At 38.1% G+C, this 12,240-nt stretch overlaps 2 protein-coding genes across 2 annotated transcripts; one reads left to right on the forward strand and one right to left on the reverse strand.

Moving 5' to 3' along the window:
* Positions 1-427: 427 nt before the first annotated feature.
* Positions 428-7,295, reverse strand: dbf4 (DBF4-CDC7 kinase regulatory subunit). Its single transcript, XM_068736373.1, has 13 exons — positions 7,234-7,295; positions 6,972-7,092; positions 6,520-6,686; positions 5,646-5,828; positions 5,461-5,511; positions 5,304-5,373; positions 5,129-5,205; positions 4,956-5,001; positions 4,787-4,832; positions 4,571-4,696; positions 3,776-3,890; positions 3,128-3,240; positions 428-2,987 (listed from the first exon to the last, which is right to left on the reverse strand). The coding sequence occupies exons 2-13, from the start codon at positions 7,030-7,032 to the stop codon at positions 2,195-2,197; spliced, it is 1,848 nt and encodes a 615-aa protein (XP_068592474.1). The 5' UTR covers positions 7,033-7,092; positions 7,234-7,295; the 3' UTR covers positions 428-2,194.
* Positions 7,296-7,928: 633 nt separating this feature from the next.
* On the forward strand, positions 7,929-12,193 carry slc25a40 (solute carrier family 25 member 40). The gene is made up of 10 exons (XM_068735748.1): positions 7,929-8,125; positions 8,313-8,420; positions 8,652-8,711; positions 8,802-8,908; positions 9,040-9,107; positions 9,476-9,600; positions 10,424-10,707; positions 10,845-10,926; positions 11,248-11,328; positions 11,418-12,193. The coding sequence occupies exons 1-10, from the start codon at positions 8,107-8,109 to the stop codon at positions 11,549-11,551; spliced, it is 1,068 nt and encodes a 355-aa protein (XP_068591849.1). The 5' UTR covers positions 7,929-8,106; the 3' UTR covers positions 11,552-12,193.
* Positions 12,194-12,240: the final 47 nt, after the last annotated feature.

Raw genomic sequence — 12,240 nt, forward strand, 5'->3', positions numbered from 1 at the left:
TGAGTCACTCCATCACCTGTTATCAATACGGGAAAATGAATAAATTCCTAGTGTCTGGTGATATTGTTTTCGTGGATGTTTTATAAATGTTTTTCGCTATATGGCACAATCGATCGTCATATTTTCCAATTCTGCCAAATCAACTATCAGGAACATGTTTAGAAAGACCTACACACCAGATGATTAAACCTGGTGTGGACTTGCTCCTGAACCACACAGCAACTCTTACAGAGTTAATGAGCTGATCATAATGTTATTTTCAGCTAATGTGGCTCTGGGATAAGAGTTCAATAGAAGATATTAATGCCATTTAATGTTTATAATGGATCGAGAACAACTGACTAACATTATGTTGAAGACTTAATTTTCCTATTGTTTTCATTTGTTCAATGCACCTTATAATAAGCAAACGCATGTACACAGTTCAAAAGTTTGGATTTGGTGTATGCATGTCGTTCATATTAAAGAAAAACAGATTTGCAAAATATGCAGAGCCCAGTTGCACCGTGTTGTAGTTCAATAATGGTGAAGGGTCACATGTGCTTTTTTTGTACTGGAAAACAAATTCAAAATCCAAGTTCCAACATAATTCTCCCCCATCATGCAACACTTTGGGGACATTGAATAAACATAAGGTTTAAAAAAATAAATACACTTGGTATCTGAATTATATTGTTATCCATGTTAAAATAGCCATTATAGAAGGAAAAAAGAAAAGAATTGACAATACAACAGAGGATTCTAAACGGTACAATGACAAACCCATCCAGCGAGGTCTGTGGTGTGTAAATTTGAATGTTGTCCCTGTGTCTGTGTGGTTTCTTCCTCCCCCCGGTTTAAAGACATGTAAGCAGATTGAAGGCTCTAAATTTGCAGAAAAGGTGCAAACATGTGAGTGTGAATAGTTGTCTATGCAAGTTAGTGTATAGACTCAGGCCCCGGCCACCCTGATAAAAGACAAGCACGTAAAAATAAAATAAAAAAAGCACAGTGGCAGCAGGTTATAATCTGTACAGTAGAAAGAAATGATGTGCATTCAGTTTAACCTTTGCCAGTTAATTTGCATGCTGTGCTTGTACCTCAGAACACATTGTTGCTCAAGTCTTTTTCTTAAAGTCAGTGGCACAGAGACTCCCATTTGACCCAGAGCATCAAATTGAGAGCAGTGTGGGAGAACAAGGGCACTATGCTGATGCACCAGATGCAGGAAAAAAAAAAAAATCACATGAAGGCAGGAAAAGTGCACTTAAGAAGAATCCTAAAATGTCACATATAATATCAAGTACCACAAATACAATACATATGCTACCATATGTTATTTATATGTAAACAATCAGTTCTCAATGTCTGGAAGATTCAAACCACCTTTCTCCAGATTACTGTGTAAAATATTATTAATAAAGCTGTCTTTTTGTTTTTTTTAATATGATGCTCCTTTTCCCTCAACAGTATTCAGTGGAAACGACTGCACGTAGAGCCTAAACCAGAAAAACACTTCGAATTTCATAAGATTTTCATTTAGCAATAAAAAGGTATCAAATTTGTGAAAATGTGTAAAATGCATCTGTCTAAAAGGCAGCCTCTTTAATACTTTGACTTTACAGCTTTTGGGATGTTTTTTCTGCAGGTGGCCTTGTATTGTTCATGGCTTCTGAAAAATGTTCTCTACCTTAAACTAGTTTCAGAAAATTCATGTATTGATAAATCTTCTGTCTAAAACTGAAGAATGTTATGGAATAATTTCAGGACTAAGGCAACTTAGACCAGTTGTGGGCAAATAGTGGATAATTCAGTCCACAATAAATTTGCATAATATTATGAAAACCTATTTTTTCTTCACAAAATAGATTGCGTTTACCTGGATTCAATTGATCAATTAGGTATTGTTAATTCCTCCTTTATATACCCATCACAAAGGAGATTGAAATTAGACAACTCGATATCAAGATGTCAATATATTTTGTAAATTTTAGACAAGTTTTTACTCATGGGACTCATGTAATTTTAACGCCACTGTAAAGGTAATTATGCTGGTTTACTTCTTTCAAGTTTTAAATCTTGTACAATGCTAAATACCAAATCCACATACACATCCATAGCTGCCCTTCATCCGACTCACTCTGCTGTCTTCAAACTGAAGAAGAATCTAGTGGCTTGTAGAGTCCACGGCACAGACTGTGTCATGTCTCCCTCACTAGTCCTCAAACCCCAGAAATTCCACATCCATGTCATCAGTTGACTGAAACAGCCCCCAGATCTTCAGCATGGAGTTTTCTGGAATGTCTCTCGGCTTTAAGCTTTCAACGCATGTGTCCACTTTCCGTCTCTTCCGTTTATAAACTCTCACCCTCCTCTGTATTTTCCGGAGTGGAGAGAAGCTGTGTGAAGGAAGACTTTCTTCTTCTTCTCTTTCCGAGAGGTCGTTTCCAGTCAGTTTGTCAGCCTCACACACTGAGGAATCCTGCTTCCTATCAGACTCCTCTTGTTGATTTGTTATGACATTAAGGCATTTTAAGGAAGCTTCATTCTGGACAATCACATTATGGAAGCAGGAGGTTGAGCTGTTCACATCTGGAGTTGTTTGGTCCACCTTGTTGACCGGAGTAACTCTGGAGGGAATAGAGGCAACACATTCACCTCTAGAGGGGGCTGTTTCCATCCTGGGCTCAGGAATTTGAGCCTGCTCAGCTTTTTGAGAGCAAGAAGTCAAAGAATTCTTTCTGCACCGCTGTTTACATGCAAGAGATTTGTGCTTGGATCTGTCTGAGTGACAGTAATAGCTCCTCCTCTCTCTGGGAATCAGAGGAGTGGAATCAGTGACTGATCCTATTTGTAAAGTGTGTGCAGAGTAAGATCCCTCAACGACAGTCCGATGCTGCTCTTCTTCTTTAATAATCTCCGTTTTATCGAGATCTCCCTTGTGTCTTTGCACAGTTGTCCCAAACGGTCCAGGAGCAATCAGAACAGAGGAAACACTGCATTTAGATCTAAACAGGAATCAAAGAAAATATTTTGTGAGTGGAATAGAAAGATAAAAAAGGTCAAAAACACATTTATCTACATTCATTTATTTCCTGTGAACATATAATGTTGATGAACGTTTTAAAAAGGAATGTGGAAAAGTTACCTTTTAACCTTTGTTTTGATGAGGAAGTTGCAGTGCAGACTTGAAACCAGTTTGTCCACCACCGAGTATTCGTCACTCTTGGAGAAAGCCTTGTGACGGTCACTCTTTAGATGCTGAACAAAAACACAACAAAAAACAAATCACAGTAGCATTAGAATTGTAACGCACATTTATGCACAAGGACTAGATGCACTGTTGTAACGCTAATTTACTAAACCTGTATGAATATATATCAACAGCTTTGTACAAGATTACATATAATCTGGAATTCTTTTGATTTACTAGGATGCCATACACCTTACAAACAGTATATCACTCTACTCTGTGTTAAAAACTGAATTACTAGCATCAGCAGTTATAAACAAGAACTTAATAGTGTGCAAGACCTGATCATTGCACATGACCAAATACCACCAAAATAATGTCTAAACACATCTTTGATGATTAGGTATTCAATGAAAAATGTGGTTAATTCAAACAAATGAGGTGAAATATAATAAAATGAATTAAGAATAGCTTCTCCATATAGTCATTAAAATAAAGACATAAATGGTAGTTCTGCTCATGAATGTTCATATTGGCCCTTCAGTATAAGTTATTGTCATGGTATTGCATTGACAGTTTTCACTTTTACATGCGATAACTCACCGTTGTGACGTTCTCATATTTGATCACACAGCACTCGCAGTAGCCGCCTCGTTTCTTGTCTTTGTTCTTCTTTCGGCCGTTTGCGAGCTCTTCACTGGCCGAGGCTTTTGCACCTCTGATCCCAGAGGTTGCACAAATAAAACCAAACTAAGATGAAAACAGTTTGGATTGTAGACATTTTGATGAATTTCATTCAGCCTTGATGGGTGGCTCTAGGAGTACTAATTTCAAATTGTGCGGAAAAGCACTTTTCAAACCCACAGACCCTTAAATTCTACTCAAGATCCCAAAGTTTCAAAAGATACAAAATGTGTCAGACTGATTTACACATAAATGTGGAGAAATGTATGCTGGAATAAAGTTTTGATTGATTGATTGATTGATTGATTGATTGATTGATTGATTGATTGATTGGCAGACATTTGTGGAAAAAAACTTTGTAAACAGTGTGGAAAAATGTAAGTAGTTACTTTATTTTCCACAATGTTGAGTTAGTTTTTTTCTTCACCACACCGTATGATTTAAAAACAGCAACACCATTAACCGAGAACAGACGTCATTAAAAGAACTTCAATAAACAACAAAACTGTAAAAGATAGAGATTACTGAAAAATACAAAGAGAGCTGGGTGCAAAAGTTAGTTAGTAAAACTAACTTTGCCGCCCCTTAAGAAGAATCTTAGGTGGGATTTGGTGGTTAAAATACGTTTAAAAAAATTAAAAATACACAGTCTTTGTGAACGTGTGCCAAACTGTCCACATTAAATTAGCTGAAAGCAGAGAAGAATCACCATACCTGCGTCCCGGCTGTTTGTTTCCAGGAAGAAGCTTGTCCTCGACACAGAAGGGAGTACAGGGAGGAAGCGTCTTCAGGTTGAACTCAGGCATGTTCGGCATAGTGAGGTAGATTGGTCGGTAGTGTCTGTGGAAGGGGAAAGAAACATAACACAGTCAATAAATATAGTAAACAGATCAAAGACAGTGCAGCTTCTTTTAGTCTTCTGTCTCTTACCTGCTTGAATCCTCCACCTTGACGAAAGGTTTAGTGATTCGCCCCCCTGGAACAAACATCATTCATCGTCAATTGAGATTTGAGCATGTATTTACAAAGCATTAAAAACAATGGACCACATTTCTACCTAAAGAAATGCAAGACTGGGTAATAACAATATTACATTTACCTCTGCATTTCTGAAAGATTTGCTTTACTGCCGTCTCAGCTTTCACCTATAAAGAATAAGGATTTCAAAACACAATTTTACAACGTTAAACCAATCATTTTTAGGATAACAAACCCAAAATGTGATTCAATCTTTACAAAAACTAATTGAAGAATTTGAACCTGTAAACCTACACTTGTTTTGACAGCAGTGGTAGCAGCACACCGGCTGCTGACAATCTTTTTTTTCTTCTTAACACATGCAATTATATCTGAAAGTGACATAAAGATAATTATTTTCATTTATACATTCAAATAAAGAAGAGGTTATATCAGCTTGTTACATTATCAACCATTATTGACAGCATACCATCTATGTAGAGGATTTTCACCCCCCACTCCAGAGCATTTGACAGGATCTTGTTCATTTTCACCCTCTCCTAAAAAGCAAACAAATGTGTTTAAGCACAGAAAAGACACAAAAGGAGTTAAAGTTCCTCACTAAACTCAGTCTTCATCTAACAAACCTGCTCTTTCACCACTTTCTCCACCAAAGACTTTCCTCGACTTGGAACAAACTGAAAGATAAAAAAAGAAAATCTATGATATTAATATTTATTGAAAATTATCTAGAAGGGAAATGCACAGGCTAGATGTGAAATATACCTAAAAACATGTCTGCACTGCAGTTGATGAATGAAAGTGAACTTACGGTGTCTGCTTGGCCCCGAGACTTGCTCCTGATGGTGTCCCGGTTTGATCGAGGGGGGGGTGAACTTGGGCCAGAGTTCGGGCTGGGAACAGGAGAGTCCTGCCTGATGCAATGCACATACCTAGCCTCCCTCTTGTTGGACACCAGATATTTGATTTCCTTACTGAAGAACTTTTCAACAGTCTGAGTGACAAACGAGAGAAAACAGGATTGTTTTTTTTTAAAGAAAGCTTTAAGACTTTTATAACAGTTCATTCCAGAATAACAACTGCAAACACAGAGTATATCATCAGTGATTTACAGGGATGGGAATCAATCTAAATACATTTTTAGTACTAATCGAAATGTGTACATGATAGAGTTTTGAAAACTGTCAAGCACAAAAGCTGTCTGATCTGTAATCTCATTTACTGTTTTCTCAATCAGATATTTTCTGTGCCACTAAAATTTCAAAATGTCAAGTAATACCCAGAACTTTTATCGTATTGCAATCATCATAACGAAGAAAAAAATAAACCTTTATTGATCCCTAGAGGGGAAACCTGCAGCAACAAGAAAGTTTAAAATAAAATAAAAAGAGGTATATACAGTTAAAAATATAATTTAAAAAAAAAAAAGGATATTATACAAGAGCAACTAAAGACAAGATGTAAAATCATTATTGTTCTGTAATAATGCTACCAAACAGAGGAGAAAGCTGGGTGAATCCTGAAGAAGTCAACAGAGCAGAGAGGGGGAAAATATAACATTTTGTTGTGAATAACTCTATAACTTCATGGATATGTGGAGCTGGTACAGGGGAAATGACAAAGATTCAAACCTTTTCTGACAGCCACAAAAATAAAGTAGGGAAAATGTGTGTTTTTTTTCTCACCCCTCCCAGGTCTTTGATGTCACTCTCCAACATCTCCGATATCCTGTTTGATGGCAGATCCAGGAAAAACACTTTCCCAGCAAAAGGTTTGACTTGAGCAGAGGAGGACACACATGGTGGCTTAGCTTGGCTCAGCATTGCTTTGTCACCAGTGCTGACCCCTTTCCCTGCAAAGGCATAAAGTATAGTCACAGGATGAGGAAGGGAGATTGACTAGCCTCCTAAATATCAGCTGAAGAGCTTGAATAGGTGGCCACTACTCAATATAGTGATCAATCATTTAAAACCGTTCATTACATTACTGATCAAGGATCTAGGTTCATCATTAAGTTAGCGTAACCCTTACGTTTCAAACGTAGCTAGCGTTAACTCGAAAACACGGAAACGGACTTTGGTTTTAAAAATAAAAGTTCAGTGTAACATTGCGTTAACGTTAGTAAACAGTAACGTACCTTGCCATTTGGGTCCTGTTTGTCTCTGGGTGCGTTTCGGCTTCATTTTATTCTCTTGCATTGAGAGAATATGTTTGTATTGTCTTGAGTCAACATGCCCCAGGAAGTCCTTGTTTGTCCGCTGTGTGTAAACAAAGAACGGGTTATTTACAAAGAAACTATCAAACAAATGGGGGGCCTGAAAACTAATACATGAGCAATGTAACGTACGTCTATAGTTAGTGCTCATTGCACCCGTTACTAACATTTAACTGTAACTTACCGTCTTAACGTTAACGTAAGTTATCGTTTCCCCGGCGGACAGCTTTGTCGGTTAACGTTAGCTGCTTTGCTCAACTTACGCTACATTATTTCGTGAGCTGAAATTTATAATAATAACAATAATAATGATGATACGTTTGTTACAACAAAGTATGCATTGGCAGGATATTTTACAACTGTTATGACACGCGCTAGTCAGTTTACAATTCACAAACACGTATGTTTCCCGCTTTAAATCCAATGGTGAAGGAGGTCTATGTTGCCATGTTTGACACTTTCTGGTCACGTAATCACTGTCACGTTTAACTGCATTAAGTTCCCAGTTTAGACTCACATCAGTTTTGTAATAACATTCAGTTCAGATTGTTTTTCTTAAACATAACTTGTCCATCTTTGGTGAACGCTTTCTGTCGTTCCTTCCAGTTTTACGGAAACTCTTCAACCCTGGCAACCTCAGAAATAAGTAAACGCTCTCTTTGAGTTTGAATGTGATGTTTCCACATTACTGTAAAAAAATAAATAGATATCGTTATGTTAAAAATCTATAGTTAAAATAGTTTGATTTACATCAAAATTGTATAAATTGTATGTGTCATTATTTTTTATAACCATTTTTGTATTTAATAATGTATCATACAATTAAGACATTTCCAAGAATGTGCTCTGCTGAAACTAATACTGGAATGTACACGGAAATGCCATCGTGTAACTAATATTTTATGGTGCGTTTGCTGAGTAAACTAAGCAGCGAGCTAAGGTTACAACCCCGAAGCACACACGTGTTTCCGATTGAACCTGTAGTACATGAACTGTCGTACTTTCGGAAGACTCTAAACCCTGAGAGTGATGTGCTTCTTAATGGGAGACTTCGTAGATGCTGAGGCGGTTTAGCGGTAAGTAGTTAGCTACCTTGGGTTGACCAGAGAGCTCTCTACTCCATGTAATGTTACAACACCTGGGATATTACAATAACGTTTTAACGTTTCAGTGACCGCTAATTAGCTCCTTTGGTAAATAAGGTTGTTGTTTACATGATAACTGTCATGCATATTATAAACACTGTGTCTTTGTTTTTTTAAGAATACAGTATGAGTGTTCAAAGTCCTGCTCCTCCAGCCTCGAATGGCATTACTCCACTTCAACAGATGGTGTCGTCCTGCTCCGGAGCCATCCTCACGTCTGTGTTGGGTGAGATACTAGAGAGTAGAGACTATTCATCTGTCATGTGTAACGATAGTATTCTCCTTTTAAAGAAACAAACTAAACAAGTACAAGCATTGGTGTATTACAAGTACAAGCATTGGTGTATTACAAGTACAGAACATTTACATTTTGTATAAAAATACATCACATTTTCCAAAATTTGTAGTGTACCAAATTGTATACATGGAGGCTCACGTTACATTTTCCTTTTTTCAGTTACACCTTTGGATGTCGTGAAGATCCGACTGCAAGCACAGAAAAATCCCTTACCCAAAGGTATTATGAATATGATCAAGTATATCAAGTATTGTGTTTAATACAGTAAATATTAAATGACCACGTACATTGTTTTTCAATATCTTTCAGGGAAATGCTTTGTCTACTGCAATGGACTTATGGACCACATATGTGTCTGTGAAAACGGCAACTCCAAGGCCTGGTACAAAGCCCCCAGTCACTTCAATGGCACACTGGTAACCATTTCACCAATAACTCTTTACCAAATCAAATATAAAAGCTAGTCAGACAAGTGCCCTAGCTTGTTTGTCCCCACTGCCAAACAGCACGTCTTCCTACACTGACTTCACACTCTGTGTCTCTGCAGGATGCCTTTGTCAAGATAGTACGCCATGATGGAATAAAGGCATTATGGAGCGGTCTACCGCCGACCCTGTGAGTGTGAAGTCTTCTGTGTCTCTTTTATTCCCTTGCTGCACTTCATCCTTCCTGCTCTCCTCTTGGAGCCCAGTTATATAGAAAATGTGGTTGGTCGACAGTCATTTAGCCTGCAGCTGATGCGCTCATTAAGGGTGTTGTTTATTTGAAGTTGTGCCAATTAGTAGCAAACCACCCCAGGTTGTCTTGTGGGCTGATTACCAAAGATTGATTTATGTTAAGTATTATCTTAATGGAATTTTCTTTAATGAATCACATTGCTAACTGATGTATTGGTGTTGCTTTTATGGTTTACATGTCCCTTGCTTGGACTAATCTTGATTGAAGCATAATATATGGTTATTTTCCCTATGTGTTGTCTCCAGTGTGATGGCAGTCCCTGCTACAGTGATCTACTTTACGTGCTACGACCAGCTGTGTATGGTGCTGAGGGTCAGGATGGGAGACTGTGCTCAGGAGGCTCCTCTTCTGGCAGGAGCTATCGCTAGAGGTGAGCTGACTGCTGTCACATCAAGACAACATTGCTGAATCCAGCTCTCTGTTACAATTGTTAACATCAATTATTGTTGATCGTCTGCATTCAATTACTGTTTAGAGACTGCAACATAACCCCTCTTAGTCGAATAGGTGTTTCTGTCTCGTCAACTAAGATTTCTTGGTTGATTAGTTGTTTTTCATGCTTTTTTTTTTAGGCTGAATTACTTATTTCCAAGAAATGTCTGAACACATCTCTGGTAAACACAAGATCAAGCAAATCTATTTAACAAAAAAACTACTTTTTAAGTAATTAGAGTTCCTTTCACCGTGGAGTATTTTAATAATGCTGGTGGTTTCATTTTCAGATTAATTTTCTAGAGCAACCACCCATACTCTCTGCCCTAAAGCACCGAGTATCTGTAATTTCATCCTACACTAAATTTCATTTTGAAAACTTAGTCTGACACATTGTGACCCTGACGTGGTTCCACTCTGTTCTTAATAACATCCTCTGAGCAGTTATTAAAAACAGATTTTAGAAAGGGCAAAGTTGATGAGGATGATTACAAATAAGTAATTCAATTATTATGCTCCACCAAAGTCTTCAATTTCATTGTCACCTGGTGTGTTTTAATGTTTTTCCCTCTGCAAAAGTGTGATTTATTTATTTTTTTTTTTTTTTTTTTTTTTTTTTTTTTTTTTTTCTTCAATCCAGCAAGTGAACATGTGTTTTCAACTTTTTCTCTGTGTGTGTCTCTGTTTGTGTTGTGTGTGTGTGTGTGTGTGTGTGTGTGTGTGTGTGTGTGTGTGTGTGTGTGTGTGTGTGTGTGTGTCAGTGGGTTCAGCGACAGTGATCAGCCCTCTGGAGCTGATCCGCACGAAGCTGCAGTCTCAGAAACAGTCGTACAGGGAGCTGGCTGCTTGCATCCGCTCTGCAGTGCAGACAGAGGGCTGGCTGTCTCTGTGGCGAGGTTTGGGGCCCACACTCTACCGAGACGTGCCCTTTTCAGCCATGTACTGGTACAACTATGAGAAGGGCAAGAGCTGGCTGTGTGAACTATATAACACCAGAGAACCCACGTTTAGAGTTACCTTCTTATCCGGAGCAGTGTCTGGCTCTGTAAGTGCATCAGCCCCTTGTCTCCTCTGAAACTGCTCAGCATTCAGCCTGTCACCCTGTAGAAATGGAACTCCACAGAAAATATAATTAATAAGTGAACATAAATAGGGATTTATACATATTTTCATCTCTTTCAGATCGCGTCCATTGTAACGTTACCTTTTGATGTCGTTAAAACGAGAAGGCAGTTGGAGCTGGGAGAGCTACAAGCAAAGAACTGTAATTATGCCGTTCTTCTGTATTGTTATATTAATTAGTAAATGCTTTTGAAGATTACAAATGTCATCAAAACATCAGTGGATTCCCAACCAAGGCCATGTTTTAGGATTGTAATAAGATTGGGGTTTTTTTTCAACATTGAAGCTACATAAGGGAGGAAATATGGAAAACTATAAATGAAGGGATTAAATACGTTCAGGTGGTTTTGATGAATAGGTACTTGAGCTCTTCTGAGAGGACTGTGAGGTCCAGACAGAAAGGTTGTTCTGACACTTAATCCGTTAAGTCCGTTGATGTTGACTGTTGTCTTTGTCTCATCAGTGTCATGTCAGGTCTCCTCCTCCACCTTCACCGTGATGAGCAGGATTGTGGCGCAGGACGGCTTTGGTGGATTGTTTGCAGGTAGATACTTGTGTGATATTTTGTGAATCATTATATTAGACCTAACTACTTGGCATGTAATCGATCCTCTTATCTGTTGTCTCTGCCAGGTTTCCTCCCAAGGTTGATTAAAGTGGCCCCGGCTTGCGCCATAATGATCAGCACTTATGAATTTGGCAAAGCCTTTTTCCGCAAACACAACCAGGAGAGGACACTCGGGCCACTGCAGACCAGTAACACCTGATTGTTTTCTAGTCATTTCTCTCCAACCCAGACACAAGTACTGCTAGACTGTACCTGGAGGGAAAAGGGTAATGTTGCCCAGTTATAAACACAGAAGCAGAAATTCAAGTGAAAAAAAAAATAATAATCTACATAATCCTAATCCAAATTTCTGCACTACAAGATTTATATGAAATTATTTTTATTAGTATTTATAATTCAATATTCTATTATTTTTATCATCGCTGCTACAAATTCTGTCCGCACAACTGAAAAGAAATAAAGTTTTGTCTCATCAGTGATCAAATCACATGCTTTCTGATGCATTTAACAGCCAGCAGATGACAGCTACAGTTTGTGAGTAGTGATTCTTCAGGTCCCAAATGTGGCTGTCTCACTGGGATCATGTGCACTGTGCCTCAAGTCCTTAAAATGAATCTCATCAAGTCAGCGTATCCTCCCCTGAGACAGAGAGGATCTCCATGTTTTTAAACTTCCATGCCAATCTCCTGTGACCTGTGAATATGTGTGTGACAGAGAGACGAACACTAAACTTGTGCCAGTGTGAAGCCATGACTGTTTTTCAGTTTGACAAGAGACTGTGGAAGAGGACTGTGACACGTGGACTTTTTGAAAATGTGACGTATTAAATATACATACCTGATCTTCTTTGGAAATTCTTTTCAGTCATTGACTTTATAAAGGCATTCT

The sequence above is a fragment of the Cebidichthys violaceus genome, unplaced genomic scaffold (genome assembly GCF_023349555.1).
Source record: "Cebidichthys violaceus isolate CVI_PGR_0920_01 unplaced genomic scaffold, fCebVio1.0.p SCAF_7, whole genome shotgun sequence".
Taxonomy (NCBI): Eukaryota; Metazoa; Chordata; class Actinopteri; order Perciformes; family Stichaeidae; genus Cebidichthys; species Cebidichthys violaceus.

Excerpts from the sequence above, each read along its gene's own strand:
- dbf4 (XM_068736373.1), bottom strand. The coding sequence starts at position 7,032 with ATGCAAGAGAATAAAATGAAGCCGAAACGCACCCAGAGACAAACAGGA. Across the intron at positions 4,697-4,786 it reads AAGGTGGAGGATTCAAGCAG|ACACTACCGACCAATCTACC; the intron begins GTAAGAGACAGA and ends CCCCTTCCACAG. Across the intron at positions 3,891-4,570 it reads AACAAACAGCCGGGACGCAG|AGGTGCAAAAGCCTCGGCCA; the intron begins GTATGGTGATTC and ends CTCTGGGATCAG.
- slc25a40 (XM_068735748.1), top strand. Across the intron at positions 10,927-11,247 it reads AGAGCTACAAGCAAAGAACT|TGTCATGTCAGGTCTCCTCC; the intron begins GTAATTATGCCG and ends TTGTCTCATCAG. Across the intron at positions 11,329-11,417 it reads CTTTGGTGGATTGTTTGCAG|GTTTCCTCCCAAGGTTGATT; the intron begins GTAGATACTTGT and ends TGTCTCTGCCAG.